A 16,036-nucleotide genomic window follows, 5' to 3' on the forward strand; every position below is an offset into this window, starting at 1 on the left:
GGCTCATGCATGTAATCCTAGTGACTCCAGGGGCTGAGATCTGAAGATCAAGGCTCAAAGCCAGACCAGGCAAGGAACTTCAAGAGACTCTTATGTCTAATTAACCTAAAGAAAACCACAAGTGGCTATGGTAAAGCACTAGCCTTAGCAAAAGAGCTCAGGGAACAGAATCAGGCCCTGAGTTCAAGCCCCATGACCAACAATAACAACAACAACAAAAAAGAGGCTGATATCTAAGGATTAAGGCTTCAAGTTGGCATGGACAAACAAACCTGGCAGACTTGTATTTCCTAATAATCAGCCAAAAGCCAGAAGTGAAGGTGTGCTCAAGTGGTAGAACACCAGCTTTAAGCAAAAAAAGAAACAGTTAATCAAGAGCATGAGGCCCTTAATTTAAGCCCTAGTACTAACATGTACACATGTACTCTCACATGTACACACAAAAGACAGTTGTCAAAATGTTATCCTTTAAACAAAATGAATAACTTCCAGTTTCATAGTCCATATTTATGCTTGTATGCTGATCTTTAAAAATTATAGTACTTCTTTCTAAGAATTATTTATAAAAAATTAGCAACTGTTTTCTGGTTAATATGGGGGAAAGTCTTAATATTAGCCTATTTAATTTGAAATATCAGTTTGAGATGTCAAATGATTTTAAACCCAGTGTTACATTGCAAGTTGTTTTAAGAAAAGGAAAAGAGTCATATTTGGAAAAATAGCACAAAAAAATTCCAGAAAGGCGGTCAGAATACATGTATCTAATATCCTATTCCCTGACTACGCTCCACAACACCAGAATTTCACAACCTTAACATGTGGGAGGCTGGTAGCTCATGCCTAAAATAATAGCTAGGCTCAGAGTCTGAGGTCTGAGGATTCCAATTCAAAGCCAGTCCAGCCAGAAAAGTCTATGAGGTTTTGTTTTTTTTATCTCTAATTAACCAGTGAAAAGCCATAAGTGGAGCACTAGCCTTCAGCAAAAAAGTTCAGGGCCAGTGCCCAGGTACTCAGTTCAAGCCCCAGAACTGACACGAGAAAAACTCATATAACAAAAGCTGACATGAGAACTAAAGTTAATTTCGTAAGACACATATCTAAAGAAACTTACACTATGACTTTACAATAGTTAATGCTTATTTCCAGACCATTGGGTACTTCCCAATATTAATATGTATGGAAATTTCATCCAGCATTCCTATTTGGAGACTTAATTACATGATTAAAAAATACTGTTTCTATGTCAAGGGGAAATGCAATGTAGGTTATATTCAAATTCTGAATAGACTTCCTCTAAATAGAAATTTTCAGTTTATATTAATTATAAACGTTCATACAAATAATGAATAAAGACTGGTATTTTTGTGGCATCATTTTACTCCAAAAGGAATGTCAAGTCTAGCTGGTGGCTCACGCCTGCAATCCTAGCTACTCAGGAGGCTGAGTTCTGGGGATTACAGTTCAAAGCCAGCCCCGGCATGAAATGTCCATGAGACTCTTATCCCCAATTAACCACCAGAAAACGGGAAGGGGCACTGTGGCCCAAGTGATAGAGTGCTAACCTTGAGCTGAAGAGCTCAGGGACCATGACTAGGCACAGAGTTCAAGCCCCAGGATCAATCAAAAAAAAAAAAAAGTATGTCAAGTAACCTGTCTATTCTTCATTTTTTGTGATAACATAGAGATCAGAAAAGATTGGCAGCAAAACAGAAACTTAAGTTATCAATTCTAGATTTTTTTTTTGTTTTGCCAGTTGTGAGGCTTGAACTCAGGGTCTGAGCACTGTCCTTGGACTTTTCTCAAGGCTAGAGCTCTATCACTTGAGCCACAGTGCCACTTCCAGAGTTTTTCTATGCATGTGGTACCAAGGAATCAAACCTGGGTTTCCGTGCATGCTAGGCAAGCACTCTATCACTAGGCCAAACTTCCAGCTGCCAATTCTAGAAATTTTAAGATTAGCTAAGTATTTTTGATTTTTAAAAGATAAATTTAAACAGTGAAAGGAGAATGACAATAAACTGCTATTGCCACAAATATTTCTTGTAGACATTTTATAAAGACTTTTGTCAAAATATAGAAAATGGGAGAACCAGGGCCGGGAGTTTGGCCTAGTGGTAGAGTGCTTGCCTACCATGCACGAAGACCTGGGTTCGATTCCTCGGTACCACATACATAGAAAAAAGCCGGAAGTGATGCTGAGGCTCAAGTGGTAGAGTGCTAGCCTTGAGAAAATTCCAAGGACAGTGCTCAAGCCCTGAGCCTAAAACCAGGACTGACAAAAAAAAAAAAAAAAAAATAGGAGTATCTATGTGTTTGCTGACCAGTAATTGTAGCCAAATTTTACGTGGTCTCTATACTACCACATGTGGTTTTGTTAGGAGCTCTTTGTGGATTTTCATAGAAAACACTGTTGGTGATATTATTTCCTATGTATATAAATATAAATGGTTTGATGATATACAACTTCACACATCTATTGCTTATAAGTAACTAATATATTTAAAGGTACTTATGATCACCCTTATTATCTAGAATAGACTGATTCTGTAAAACAAAACCAATATTTTAAACTTCCATGATGTTACATTGTAGACTAACAAGTAGCAGAGATCAATTAATGAAAAAAAAATATTCTAAACCAATGTGAAAAGCAAAAAAGGTAGGTTATTTATTGCTGAGACAAGTGGGGACCATCTATCATAATAAGAAAGTATTAAATAGAAGGCACATGGTATAGTCAAAACAAGTTTGTGAGCCAGGCCTGGTGGCTCACACTGTAATCTTAGCTACTCAGGAGGCTGAGATCTGAGAATCAGGGTTCAAAGCCAGCCCGGGTACAAAAAGACCTGAGACTCTTATCTCCAATTAACTTCTAGAAAACAGAAAGTAGGGCTGTGGCTCAGAGGTAGGGCAGTACATAGCCTTGAGCTGAAGAGCTCAGGGAGAGCACCCAAGCCAAATTCAAGCCATGACCCACCAAAAAAAAAAAAAAGTTTGTGAAAAATTAGTTTGAGTTGCCTAAGAATCAAGCTTTCATCCAGTGAACACAAAATAGTACATAAAATTTTTTTTGAGGCCGGGAGTATGGCCTAGTGGTACAGTGCTCACCTAGCATGCATGAAACCCTGGGTTCATTTTCCCAAAACCATATACACAGAGTAAACCAGAGTGGTGCTGTGGCTCAAGTTGCCAAAGCACCAACCTTGGAGCAAAAAGTATCCAAGGACAGTGTCCAAGACCTGAATATTAGCCCCAGAACCGAAAAAAATTATAGTTTTGGACAACTATTCTTTCTTCCCACAGCTGTCTAAAACTATTCCAAAATACATACTGAAAAATATCTATGCTTTAAATTAATATAAATTATAAATTTACCAGAGTTCAAATCCCATGACCAACAAAAAAATATATAAATTTACTTTTGTATTTAAACTTTTAGAATAGGAAAATCTAACAAAAATATATACTATTGATTATGGATTGGAATTGCTCCAGGGCCTTTCCTAGAGATTTTATACATAATAGCTACATCTTTAATTCAAACTGTTTATTCATGTAATTTCACGAAAGGATCATAAATACTTAAATAGTATAAAACCAACAGCAGCAAATAAAATCTCTAGATAAAACAGAAACCTTCTTTCCCGCATCCCTCCAAAAATATAATCAACTCATAGTAGACAAAATGAATATAAGTTAAGAATATTACTGTAAAATGTAGAAATAAAATTCAGCAACTATTGAATATTGTTAGCAAACTTAAGAAAACATACCATTCTTTTCCTAGTTCTGGATCTTTCTCAGTTGGAGCCTGCAATATAATTAACACTTTTATTAGAGGTTATTTTGCTCTTTTCAATATTTAGCCCCTATTCAATGTTTTTCATCAGTGGAAGTATAAACTAAAAAAGAAACAAAAGAAAAAAGGCCACCATCTTTAAAATACATGAAACAGGCTAGATTTCAATGTCCATATAATTACCAGGTTCTAGAAATTTTTTCTCATTACAGACTGCTAACAGTGGGTTATATAAATAACTCAGATGCAACAACTAAGAAAAATTTACTTATATAGATTTAAGTAAGAAATGTCTAGCTAGGAGCATGGCCTAATGGTAGAGTGCTGCCCAGCATGCATGTAGCTCTGGATTCGATTCCTTGGTTACACACACACAGAAAAGACCAACACAAACACAAAAACTTCAATGAAATGTTGTACATACAAAAGCAGTATAGAAGTTAATTGCTACATAAAAACAGAACTTTGCCTGGTACGGTGGCTCACACCTATAACCCTAGCTACTCAGGAGGTTGAGATCTGAGGATCAAGGTTCAAATCCAGCACTGGAATTAAAGAATCTCTAAGAGACTCATCTCCACTTAACCACTAACAAACAGAAATGAAGCTGTGGCTCTTGGGTAGGGTGGTAGCTTTGAGCTGAAGAGCTCAGGGACAATGCCCAGGCCAAGTTCAAGCCCCATGAAGGACAAATAAAAGAGCCTTATAAATTGAAAAGGTAAGTAATAAGACAATGTTGTTTTTATTATTTTATTTTTTTGTGAGTCATGGGGCTTGAACTCAGTTTGGGTGCTGTCCCTGAGCTATTCAGCTCCAGGCTAATGTGCTAACCTGAGCCAAGCCCCATTTCCCATTTTCTAGAGGTTAAATGCCAGAGGTTTTGTGCCAGGACTGGCTTTGAACCTTGATACACTGATAGGATTACAGGCAAGAGCCATCCCACCCAGCAAGACAATGTTCTTTAGATGAAGCTTCCTTATGACTTTGAAATTCCACTCCTAGGCATTTGTTTCACAAAATACAAACAATCACCATAATAAAGCTACCAGCACAATCAATCATTGCAGCATTGTCTACACAGCCAAGATACAGAATCAACCCAGATGTCCCCATCAGTGAACAAAGGATTAAGAAAATGTGATATAGATAGATAGATAGATAGACAGACAGACAGACAGACAGACACCCCCACCCACGTACCCACACACAATGGAATTCTACTCATCCATCAGAAAGAATATCATTCATAAGGAAATGGAAACAATTGTTTTGGTACTTGGAAAAAATTGTATTAAGTAAAATAAGTGAGACCCAAAGAAACACAGGTTGCATGGTTTCCCTCATTTGTGGTAAAAAGAATGTGCCTATAAATCTACAAGTAAATATACTGGGACATGAAAAATCATACAGATCTCTAAAGCATTCACACTGATACCAAAGGAAGATATGCTTAGGAGGATCATAAAGGCACAATAGCTATAAACAAATGATCAAGCAAAATATTTACCAATATGAACCCCAGGAAATGGAAGCAATGTTTTGTTTTTCTTTGTTGCTATTTTTATTTTTTCTTTTGTCTTGTTTATCTACGGGTCTTTGGGAGGGGAAAGAGGGCACAGAAATGGTGGGATAAAGGTTGACCAAATGTAGCAGTGATACCAGACACTATGTTTAAAATGAATGATACAGCCTATGGATGGGGATAGGAAGGAAAAACTGGGAGAAAGCAAGGGAAGGGATGATAATGTACTCTTTACCTGACTTATGTAACTAATCCTCTATGAATCACCATTACAATAACCATTTTTAAAACACTGATCTAATTTTAAAAAGAAAAAAAATGACCTTTACATGAATGAAGAGAGGAAATAGGGGAAATGCAGTCGTAATATTCAAAGCATGACCTTCAAAAAATCTAGGAAAACTGAGGGTTGAGTTGGGAAGGTTGGGGAGTATGATTAAAAGGGGTAGGATCGATCAAGATACTTTGTACTTATAAACTGGCTTGTTGAATGGTAATCCCTCTGTACAACCAGAGATAATAAAATATAAATATAAAAATTTAAAAATATCACTGAGCACCCTAGTATCTCCAATTAACCATTCAAAAACCAGAAGTGGAGCTGTGACTCAAAGTGGTAAAAGAGCTCAGGGACAGTACTCAGGCCCCATGTTCAAGCCTCACATCCAACAAAAATAAAAAAAATAAACAAAAAGGAAAAAGAAAATCTTACTTTTGATGAATCAATCTTGGGAGATAACGTGCAGGTCAATACACGATCACCTATGCTTTGTGGATTTTGTTTCAGAAAGCTGTACATTGACTGAGCAGATTCAGGGCTTTCCAACTGAAGAATTGCCTAGAGAAAATAAAAGCCTGATTAGATCCTAAAAACCTTAAAAGAGAAACTGGTATATGAGCAAGCAATATCATAGTTTTCAATTTAAAATGTTCAATTCTCCAATAACTGAAAAGATTCAAACATCTATTCCTTGGTACCACATACACAGAGCAAGCTGGAAGTAGTAATGTAGCTCAAGTATAGAGTAGCTAGCCTTGAGAAAGCCCAAGGACAGTGATCAGGCCCTGAGTTCAAGTCCCAGGACTGGTTAAAAAAAATAACTTTGATATGAAATCCTTACTTTTTGGGTAATATTCTGTTGATCAAATTCTAATTTTAAGTTGGGCCTACTAGCACATGACTTTCATCCTATTACTCAATTGGTGGAGACAGGATTAAGTTTGAAGCCAGCCAAAGCTCCACAGTGACACTCTCTCCAATAAACAAAAACAAAAATATCATCTTAATGATCATATATAGCTGAAATATATATTAAATATCAAAGCATAGCACGTATAAATCATGCTTGGCTTTTAATTCCGAAGACAGAAGATAAATCATACTTCTACTCATATAAATAGAACTCTATGTACTTTATTGATAGAAGGAACTTTAGAACAATTCTGCTAATAAGATTGAAAAATTAAGTTTTGTCAAGGACAAATGACCTTATGTCTAAACTTCCCAGAAACAATGTTTTTAAATTTTTTTTTATCTTTATTTTTTATTGCCAGAGTAATGTATAGAGGGATTACGGTTACATTTACCAAATAGTAGATGCATTACTTCTCACACATTGATACCCCTTTCTCATGTTTTTCCCCATTTCCCTCTCCCTCCCTCTCCCAATCATTTTGTTTTCCCTCCTTTCCTATTTCAAATAAACGTATATACAATATACCAGGTAACAAAGCCAGATACAGTAACAATATGAGATTAACCAAAGGGCAAAAAAAGAGAAGAGAATAACATAGAACAATAAGAACAACAATAACACAAGATAAAGCTCTTGTTTCCATATCCTAGAGCTCCTTTCATTTAGTCTCATCCTATATGACCTTATGTACCTAGGTTTTGCGCTACTGTAATCATCTGCTAAGAGAGTCCTAGATGAATACTAATTGTTATAAATGAGGGAAACCATTGAGCCATGTTCCTTTGGGTCTGGCTTACTTCACTTAATATTTTTTCCAAGTCTTTCCATTTCCTTACGAATGGGATGATGTCATTCTTTCTAATGGCTGCATAGAATTCCACTGTGTATAAGTACCACATCTTCTTGATCCAATCATCTACTGAGGGGCATCTGGGTTGGTACCATATCTTTGCTATGGTAAATAGTGCTGCAATGAACATTGTTGTGCACGTGGTTTTAGTATGTCCTTGTTTCTGGACATTTGGGTAAATGCCAAGGAGTGGAATTGTTGGGTCATAGGGGAGCTCTATGTTTAGTCTTTTGAGGAATGGCCATACTGCTTTCCATGGTGGTTGAACAAAGTTTACACTCCCACCAACAGTGTAGTAGCAATCCCTCCTGGCCACATCCCTGCCAGCATCTGTTGTTATTAGATTTCTTGATCATGGCCATTCTAACTGGAGTGAGGTAGAATCTCAAAGCTATTTTGATTTGCATTTCTTTTATGGCCAGGGATGTTGAGCATTTCTTCATGTGTCTATAGGCTATTCTTCTTTCCTCTTCAGAGAAGTCTCTCTTTAAGTCTTTAGCCCATCTTTTAATGGGATTTGTTTTGGAGAGGTTCAATTTTTTTAGCTATAGATATATTTTAGATATGAGGCCTTTTTCTGTTTTATGATTAGTGAAGATCTTCTCCCACTCTGTGGGCTTTCTAGTTAGTTTGCTAGCTATGTCCTTTGCCATAAAAAAGCTCTGCAGTTTAATGCAGTCCCATTTGTCCTAACTTTCTTTAATTTGTTGTGTTCCAGAAACAATGTTCTTGCACTGTTTTCTCAAGTGTGACTCTTACCTATCCTTAATTATCAATTCTAAACAGAGATTATCTCTTCTTTATTATGAGAATTCAGGAGAAAATATTCTGGACTATCTATTAAATGGCTGAGTAATTTTTATAGATGCTTCAACTCACAAGCCAAGTTAAAAATGAAGAACATAATTCAGAAATCAGTTATGTATTTTCTACAAAGCACTTGGAGAATTTCAAGGAAAGAACTTGTTACCTTATTTTTATTGTTCATGAATACATGGTGATTCACTTTTCCAAACTGGTACCCAACACAAAGTACACAATGAAGTCCATCTTCTGGTAAATTATCAAGATGTACAAACCGGTTCCAGATTTTAGCCACATCTACCTGTAAATTTTTTTTGAGAGCATAGAAAAATGTTGTAACATGAAACTGTAAAATACAGATTAACAGTGGTTTAATATCAAGTCTTCTTTCAAGAGTAAGACAATGATACTGTGGATGAAAATATTTTTTTTTTCACCCTTCTCTATTGCTGGGGATCAAACACAAGGTTCTTATCAAGCAAACATTACCAATGAGCTACATTTCCAGTACTCTAGTGAAATTTCAATTTTAAATGTAATAAATAAAAACTATACAAAATGACGCATAAACCTACTATCAACATGTTTACCCAAAGTGTCCCCCAAAAGGGTAATGACCTACTTGGCTACTGAAGACTCATTCCAGTATACGGGAATGTTTTTTTACAACAGGGATTACAATAAACCTTTATTTCTCCCCTCTCTCTTCCCTCCTTCCCTTCTTTCCTTCCACCAAGAAGATCCATCTCAAAGTTCTACCACCTCAATCTTAAAATTACTATGTTTTTAATATCTAAAAGATAAATAAAATATATTCATCAGTATCTCAATTAAACAAGCTAGCAACAGTATTTAAATGTAACACTTACCTCTGGGTCACTTTCTTTAATCAAATTTATAAAGAGACTTTCCTAAAATGCCAAAACAGATAAAGGTTAAAGACAGAAGCTCTTTCTTATTTATATACTTACTACAGTATCCAATATTTCATGAGTCAGCAAAAGTTTGACCTTTTTAAAATTGTTTGCCATGTGAATGTTACTGAAGTCTCATTCTACCTACACAATTGAATGCTTCCTGCTCCCTTCAGTTGACTAAAGATGGCTAAGGCAGCCAGTGCCATTTAGAGAAGATGTTCAGAGAGACAAAAAGAGACAATTTAGAAACAAGATAACAAATAATAAAATTCAATTAAAGATAGAAAATAGAGAATGAAGACTAACAGACTCAGGAAAGTAAAGATAGTATAATGATTTGCTGCTGCTGAATTATGTCAAAAGTGGTAATGATAGGGCCGGGAGTTTGGCCTAGTGGTCGAGTGTTTGCCTAGCATGCACAAAGACCCAGGGTTTGATTCCTCAGTACCACATACATAGAGAAAAAAGCCAGAAGTGGTGCTGTGGTCCAAGTGATAGAGTACTAGCCTTCAGAAAGCCCAAAGACAGTGCTCAGGCCCTAGTGTTCAAGGCCTAGGACTGGCAAAAAAAAAAAAAAAAAAAAAAACCCAAACCAAAAAACAATGTCAAAGCTGCCATAGGATATGTAATGGAAGACCACATATATAGGCAAAGATGTGACCTTTATTATTATATTTTTTTGTGGGTCATGGGGCTTGAAATCTGGGCCTGGGCACTGTACCTGAGCTCTTCATATCAAGGCTGCCACCCTACTCCTAGGTCTGGGAGTTGTACCTGAGCTCTTCCGCTCAAGGCTAAACCACCCTACCCCTGAGTCACAGACCTACTTCCCATTTTCTAGTGATTAAATTGTAGGTAAGAGTCTCATGGTCTTTAGTTCCCAGGCTGGCTTTGAAACAGGAACCTCACATCTCAGCCCCTTGAGTAGATAGGATTACAGGCATGAGCCATCGCACCTTGCTTTGACCTTTATCTTTTGAGACTCTTCAACATTTGCTCTCTTTAATACATATGTAAACCAATGCTACCTATTACATCAAATTAACAGTGATTCGGAAAAGTTTTTCCCAATTATCTATATTTCCTACTTCCCTCTAGAGTCTCTATGTGTCATTATATGCCACATAATAAACATTAAGGTATTTTATATCAGATGAAGCTGAAATTGAATAGGTTCAATTTTACATAAGTCTCATGGCTTTGTAGAGAAAGGACATGAAGGTGACCAAAACTGAAGACATAAAAGGAAAGAAGTATTCTCTAGTGGCCAAAGAGAACTGAAGAGATGATAGTAATAGTAAAGAGAACATCTTTACAGTTAAAATAGGTGACATCTAATGAGGGGATAAAATGTGAGAAATGAGAGAAACAAAAATTTAAGGTAACATTTGGAATTCCTATTTGGATGACAGTGAGATTTCAACTATTTTCCAACCCAATATACTGAAGACATAGAATTTCTTTAACATGAAAGTAACTCTTACACAGAGACAGAGTGATTTACTAGAGACAGGAAAAGCTTTCTTTATAAAACTAACACACAAACTAATAAAATATGTGACCAAAAGACAAAAAGTAGGTAATGTAATACATGTGATTAAAACATTTTGAAAGATCTGATAAAAATGAATCTCAAAATCTGTGATTTACCTCATCTTTTATATTCATGCTTTCAGGAGCCATACTTATGGAGAGTTGATTTCCATCCATGGACATTGGGAAGCAAGTATAAAATTTTACCATAGAATCTGCAGATTTTTTACTTATTTCTATATATGCCTTTAAAAACAGAAATTTTTTTTAAAAAAGCCTTAATTTCTTGAAGAGACTTAGTACTCAAAGTAAAATTACTTAAACAACTTGGCAGTAAGAAAGTTTTATCTTATTCGCTGCATCTTTAGCTCTAAAAGAATCCAGAATGTAACATTTTATGAATATTTTTTGACAAATATGATTATTAAAATGAGAAATCTGAGAAATGAAAGAACTAAAGAAATGTGACTATATATATTTTCTTATCTGGCTAAGAGATTAAACATTCTTTGGTGTATTTGACAATAATCATTAATATCTGTGTATGTAACTGTAGGTTTATAATTATTTGTCAATTTATTGAAACATTAATATGCTCTAACATACTAAAGACACAAAGTCCTTTTCCTATTTTACAAACTTTTCAAGCCCTGACATATTTCTTTTAAGTGAAACTGTGAAAGTTCTCTACATAATGAAAAAATCTACATTAAATTGCTAAAATTTATGCTAACACCATATCTTAAATCCATGATATTGTATAGTCAAAACCATCTTGCTAGCCTTGAGCAAAAAGTGTCCAAAGATGTGCCCAGGCTCCGAGTTCAAGCCCCAACACTAGGGGAAAAAAAAAAACAAAACATAAACGTTACAGCCACTGTGTGTAATAACTGCTAATGTATATTGAAAGGGCAATTAGGGCCAGGAGTTTGGCCTAGTGACAAGAGTGTTTGTCTAGCATATACGAAAACCTGGGCCTGTACCACAAACATAGAAAAAGCCAGAAGTGGTGCTGTAGTTCAAGTGGTAGAGCTCTAGCTTTGAGAAAGCCCAAGGACAGTGCTCAGGCCCTGAGTTCCAGCCCCAAGACTAGAAAAAAAAATTAAATTAAAAAAAAAAAAAGCAATTATATAAGACCAATCCTGGAATATTAGTAGATTTTTTACTCTTTAAGCTTAGTTGAGAGCCAGGTACCAGTGGCTCAAGAGGAGCCTTGAGCTGAAAAGCTCAGGGACAGCATCCAGGCCCCCAAAAGACATGTTTAGAGAACAATATCAGGTTTATAAGATCAAAGCTCAAGAGCTCTATAGACAAAGTGTCTCACCAAAATTCATGCCCTTTCCAGATCAGTTAAGTAACCAGAACTGGAAATAGCACAACTACAGGCTTGAACTCAGGGCCTAAGTACTGTCCTTGGGCTTTCTCAAGGCTAGAGCTCTACCACTTGAGCCATGGCACCACTTCAGGCTTTTCTATGTATGTGGTACCGAGGAATCGAACCTGGGTCTTCATGCATGCTAGGCAAGCACTCTACCACTAGGCCAAACTCCCAACCCAAGGATATTATTTTTAATATTTAAACCCTTTACCTTCCATAAAATATCTTCCACAAGTTGCTTATTATTAGCAAAGAATTTTGTTTTGTTGTTTTAAAATTACAAATGGAGTATATACAGAAGAATAAGCTAGGTTGTTCTAAGCACTGCTGACACTTGAGTGTAGAATTGAGTATCACTGGTGAAACAAAAAAATAATAATAGTAGTAAAATAGTGATCTAAAAATCACAACATGTAAACATTTATTAAACATATTAGAAGTCAGGTGCTAGTGGATCATGCCTGTAATCCTAGCTACTGAGGAGGCTAAGATCTAAGATCACAGTTCAAAGTCAGCCCAGGTAGTAAAATCCATGAAAATCTTATCTCCAATTAATCACAGAAAAAGCCACAAGTGGTGCTGTGGCTCAAGTGGTAGAGTGCTAGTTTTGAGCAAAAGGAGCTTATAACCACCACCACTACCACCAACAAGAACAACAACAAAAAGAGAGATAAATATACTCAAAATTTTGAGCAAGGCTCTTTAAAATTGTATTTGTATAGAGCAATACTAAAATAAAGAACATTTATGTCATGCATTTAAAAGACAACTTATAGTGTTAAAACAGTTTTAAATCAAGATTTTTTTTTCAAAGTGTGTGTGGAGACAACATGAACAAATCAACTCTTACCTTTTTATGAGATGATAAAATCAAAATATCCTTTACACCACCAAATGGTTTTGCTATGTTATAAATTTCTTCTACAGAATATCCTTTATTAGGCAAATCAGAAATAAGTACTACACACATTTCTTCTGTTTCCTTCAAAACAAATTAAGAAATTACTACAATTTCTTCACCTGTTCTTATAGCTGCTTAAATTATACTTCATACTGACATTTTTAACAATAAATTCAGAAGGCTGGTCAGAACCTCAACTCAAATGTTCCCTCCATTTTCAAATTTGCATTTATCAAATACAGAGTAATCATAGTCATTAAACCTGTTAAGTAAAAGCCACTTTTCTCTGAGAATGATTCCTTCTCCTTTCATGTACTACTGCCATTTCTATGTCCTGTTACAATACAGGCCCAATCTCTAAATCAGCAAGTATTTTTATCTTCCTGAATAACATTATTACTTTCAAGCAATCAAAAACAATTTCTTTTGGATCCCTAACACACAAGTGCTTTGTTTCTCTAATCTATTTTTTTCTCCCAGATCAAGCCAATTTTTCCTTGTGTAGATTTTTTGGGGGGAAAAAATATCCTAAAGATGTGCTACATAGCAAACTTAATAATGTATCTGAGTTTTCCTTTGTGAGAAAAAGGCAGTAAGTCGGAATTTTCATAAACCAGTGACTCTGAACTGGTGTGTGTGTGTGTGTGTATTTTTTTTGCCAGTCCTGGAGCCTGAACTCAGAGCCTGGGCACTGTCCTTGGATTTTCTCAAGGCTAAAGCTCTAACACTTGAGCCACAGCACCACTTCCAGCTTTTTTCTGTGTATATGGTACTGAGGAATAGAACCCAGGGCTTTGTGTATGCTAGGCAAGCACTCTACCACTAGGCTACTCTCCCAGCCCTTAACATGTTCTTAATGACATAAATTACAAGACAAATAATGAAGTCTACTATATGTCTTTCAAATAAAATAAATATCAACTTACACCTCCAAAATTATAAGCAAATTCTCTAGTATTACAAATACTATATTAAGTCTCATATACACTACATGTATGAGAAAAAGAAAAAAGATTTCACAAATTTGTACATGTTCTAATTTAAGAAGCTGTTTATTGTTGGGCACCAGTGGCTTATGCCTATAATCATACCTACTCAGAGGCTGAGATCTGAGGATTAAGGATTGAACTCAGCACAGGCATATAAATCAGTAAGACCCAACTCCACCAAAAGACAAAAGAACAGGGAGAGAAGTATTGCTTAAGTGGTAGCCACCCTTGAACAACAACAACAAAAAAAAATCAAGTAGCTCAGTACATGTACAAACACACACATGTGTATATACGCGCACACACTCTACCTGAAAAACCCATTGCAGCTAAACAAGTTACTCTCTGGGGAAAAATAGTCTGGAGGCATTGCTTAGAGCTGAAGCACCTGCCTGGCGAGCATAAGACCCTAATTCCAAATTTCATTCTACTCCAGAAAGAGAAAAACTAGACTCTGTCAGTTTGATTATTTTTTGTTTTGGTTGGTTGTGGGGCTTGAACTCTGGGCCTGGGCGCAATCCCTGAGCAATTCAGCTCAAGGCTATTGCCCTACCCATGCACTACATCACCACTTCTAGTTTTCTAGTGGTTAACTGGAGATAAGTCTCAGGGACTTTAGTGTCCACGCTGGCTTTGAACCTTGATTCTCAGATCTCAGCCTCCTGAGTAGCTACAATTACAGGCATGAGCCACTGCACCTGACTTTGAGTAGTCTATGTAATTTTTTAAAACCTTAAGTCTTAAAGAAAAATGTATTTGCCAAAAATTTTTATGCTTTAAAGGAATAAAGTATAAAAACTAACCTTGCTCATTGGTTCATTTTCTGTGGCCTCCAAAGCAGCTTCTTAACACCAAAATATAATTTAAAAAAATGGCTAGTTAATTTTTTTAATTCAGATATTTAACATGATTTACTTTATTAAATAGTAATTACATGAAAATATACAACTGATAAAAGGCTAGACAATCAGAAAGAAATAACTACAACATGGGCTTCTAAAAAATACATCTGGCTTAATTCTTAATTTCAGAACAATCCACAGTAATATTAAGTACTAATATATTCCATTTTAAAGTATTTGTTTATTTAGGTGCCAGTTCTAGGACTTGAACTCAGATCCGGGGTGCATTCCCTGACTATTGTTTTTTTCCCCCTCAAGGCTGGTGCTTCAGACCACTTGAGCCACAGCATAGCTCCCTGGCTTTGTTGCTTCTGACAGTCTAATGGAGATAAAGAAGTCTCTCAGACTTTACTGCCTGGGCTGGCTCTAAAACCAATTCTAAAATCTCGGCCTCCAAAGCAGAAGAGTATTACAGGCATGAGATATCAAAGTGGTTCTAATATTCCTAACTTACCATGATTTTGAGGGAAAAAATATACATATTACAAAATTTTAAACTTTAAGTTTCCTTCTATATTTAAATATAAAAAAACAGGGCCTTGGGGGTGGGGGGAGGGAAATGGGGACAAAGACATTAGAAAGGGTATCAATGTTTGTGAAGCAATGCACCTTCTATCTGGTGAATATAATGTAACCCTTCTATTAATTACAATAAAAATAAATGGAAAAAAAATAGGGCCTGGAGTTTGGCTTAGTGGTACAGTGCTTGCCTAGCATATACAAAGATCTGGATTCAATTCTTCGTTATGACATAGATAGAAAAAAGCTGGAAGTGATGCTGTGGCTGTAGGGGTAGAAAGCTCAAGGATAGCTCTGGTCCCAAGCTCAAGGCCCAGGACTGGCAAAACAAAAAAAGAGAACAAAATAAAATTTCTATTGACCTACCTGAAACAGTGTCTTCAGCATTATCAATGACCTTAATTTTCACATTGGCCTTTATTTCAGAGTTTGCTGCATAAAAGTCAATTTTAATGCTCTAAGAAAACCACTAATATCAACAAACTAATAAATCTACGTAAGAATTTTAGCATATTTGGTCAATTTCAGATCTACGCACTCTAACCTAATTGAAATCTATTATATAAACTTTTTCTTTTGGTGCTATCACCAAAACTAGGTGTTATGCTTGAGCATACTCAACTAGCACTCTATTACTTGAGCCAAAGCTCAATTTCTGGCTTTTTGGTGGTTAACTGGAGATAAGACTCTCATGGATTTTTCTGCCCAGACTGGCTTTGAACCATG

The 16,036-nt window shown here is 35.9% G+C and overlaps 1 protein-coding gene across 4 annotated transcripts in view; it reads right to left on the minus strand.

The window, feature by feature from the left end:
* Nucleotides 1-16,036, minus strand: part of Znf638 (zinc finger protein 638) — a 76,201-nt gene that overhangs the window by 13,215 nt on the left and 46,950 nt on the right. For 2 of the 4 annotated variants that reach the window (XM_090336728.1, XM_090336727.1), the window contains 8 exons: nt 15,677-15,742; nt 14,693-14,733; nt 12,850-12,981; nt 10,739-10,867; nt 9,041-9,082; nt 8,338-8,472; nt 6,034-6,159; nt 3,774-3,811 (listed from right to left, as the gene is read on the minus strand). In XM_090336728.1, coding sequence (XP_090192854.1) covers nt 3,774-3,811; nt 6,034-6,159; nt 8,338-8,472; nt 9,041-9,082; nt 10,739-10,867; nt 12,850-12,981; nt 14,693-14,733; nt 15,677-15,742 — 709 coding nt within the window. The remainder of the gene's footprint in view (nt 1-3,773; nt 3,812-6,033; nt 6,160-8,337; nt 8,473-9,040; nt 9,083-10,738; nt 10,868-12,849; nt 12,982-14,692; nt 14,734-15,676; nt 15,743-16,036) is intronic. The other 2 variants (XM_090336726.1, XM_090336725.1) reach the window with 2 other exon arrangements.

The sequence above is a fragment of the Megascapheus bottae genome, chromosome 7 (assembly GCF_031878675.1).
Source record: "Megascapheus bottae isolate mThoBot1 chromosome 7, mThoBot2.hap1, whole genome shotgun sequence".
Lineage (NCBI taxonomy): Eukaryota > Metazoa > Chordata > Mammalia > Rodentia > Geomyidae > Megascapheus > Megascapheus bottae.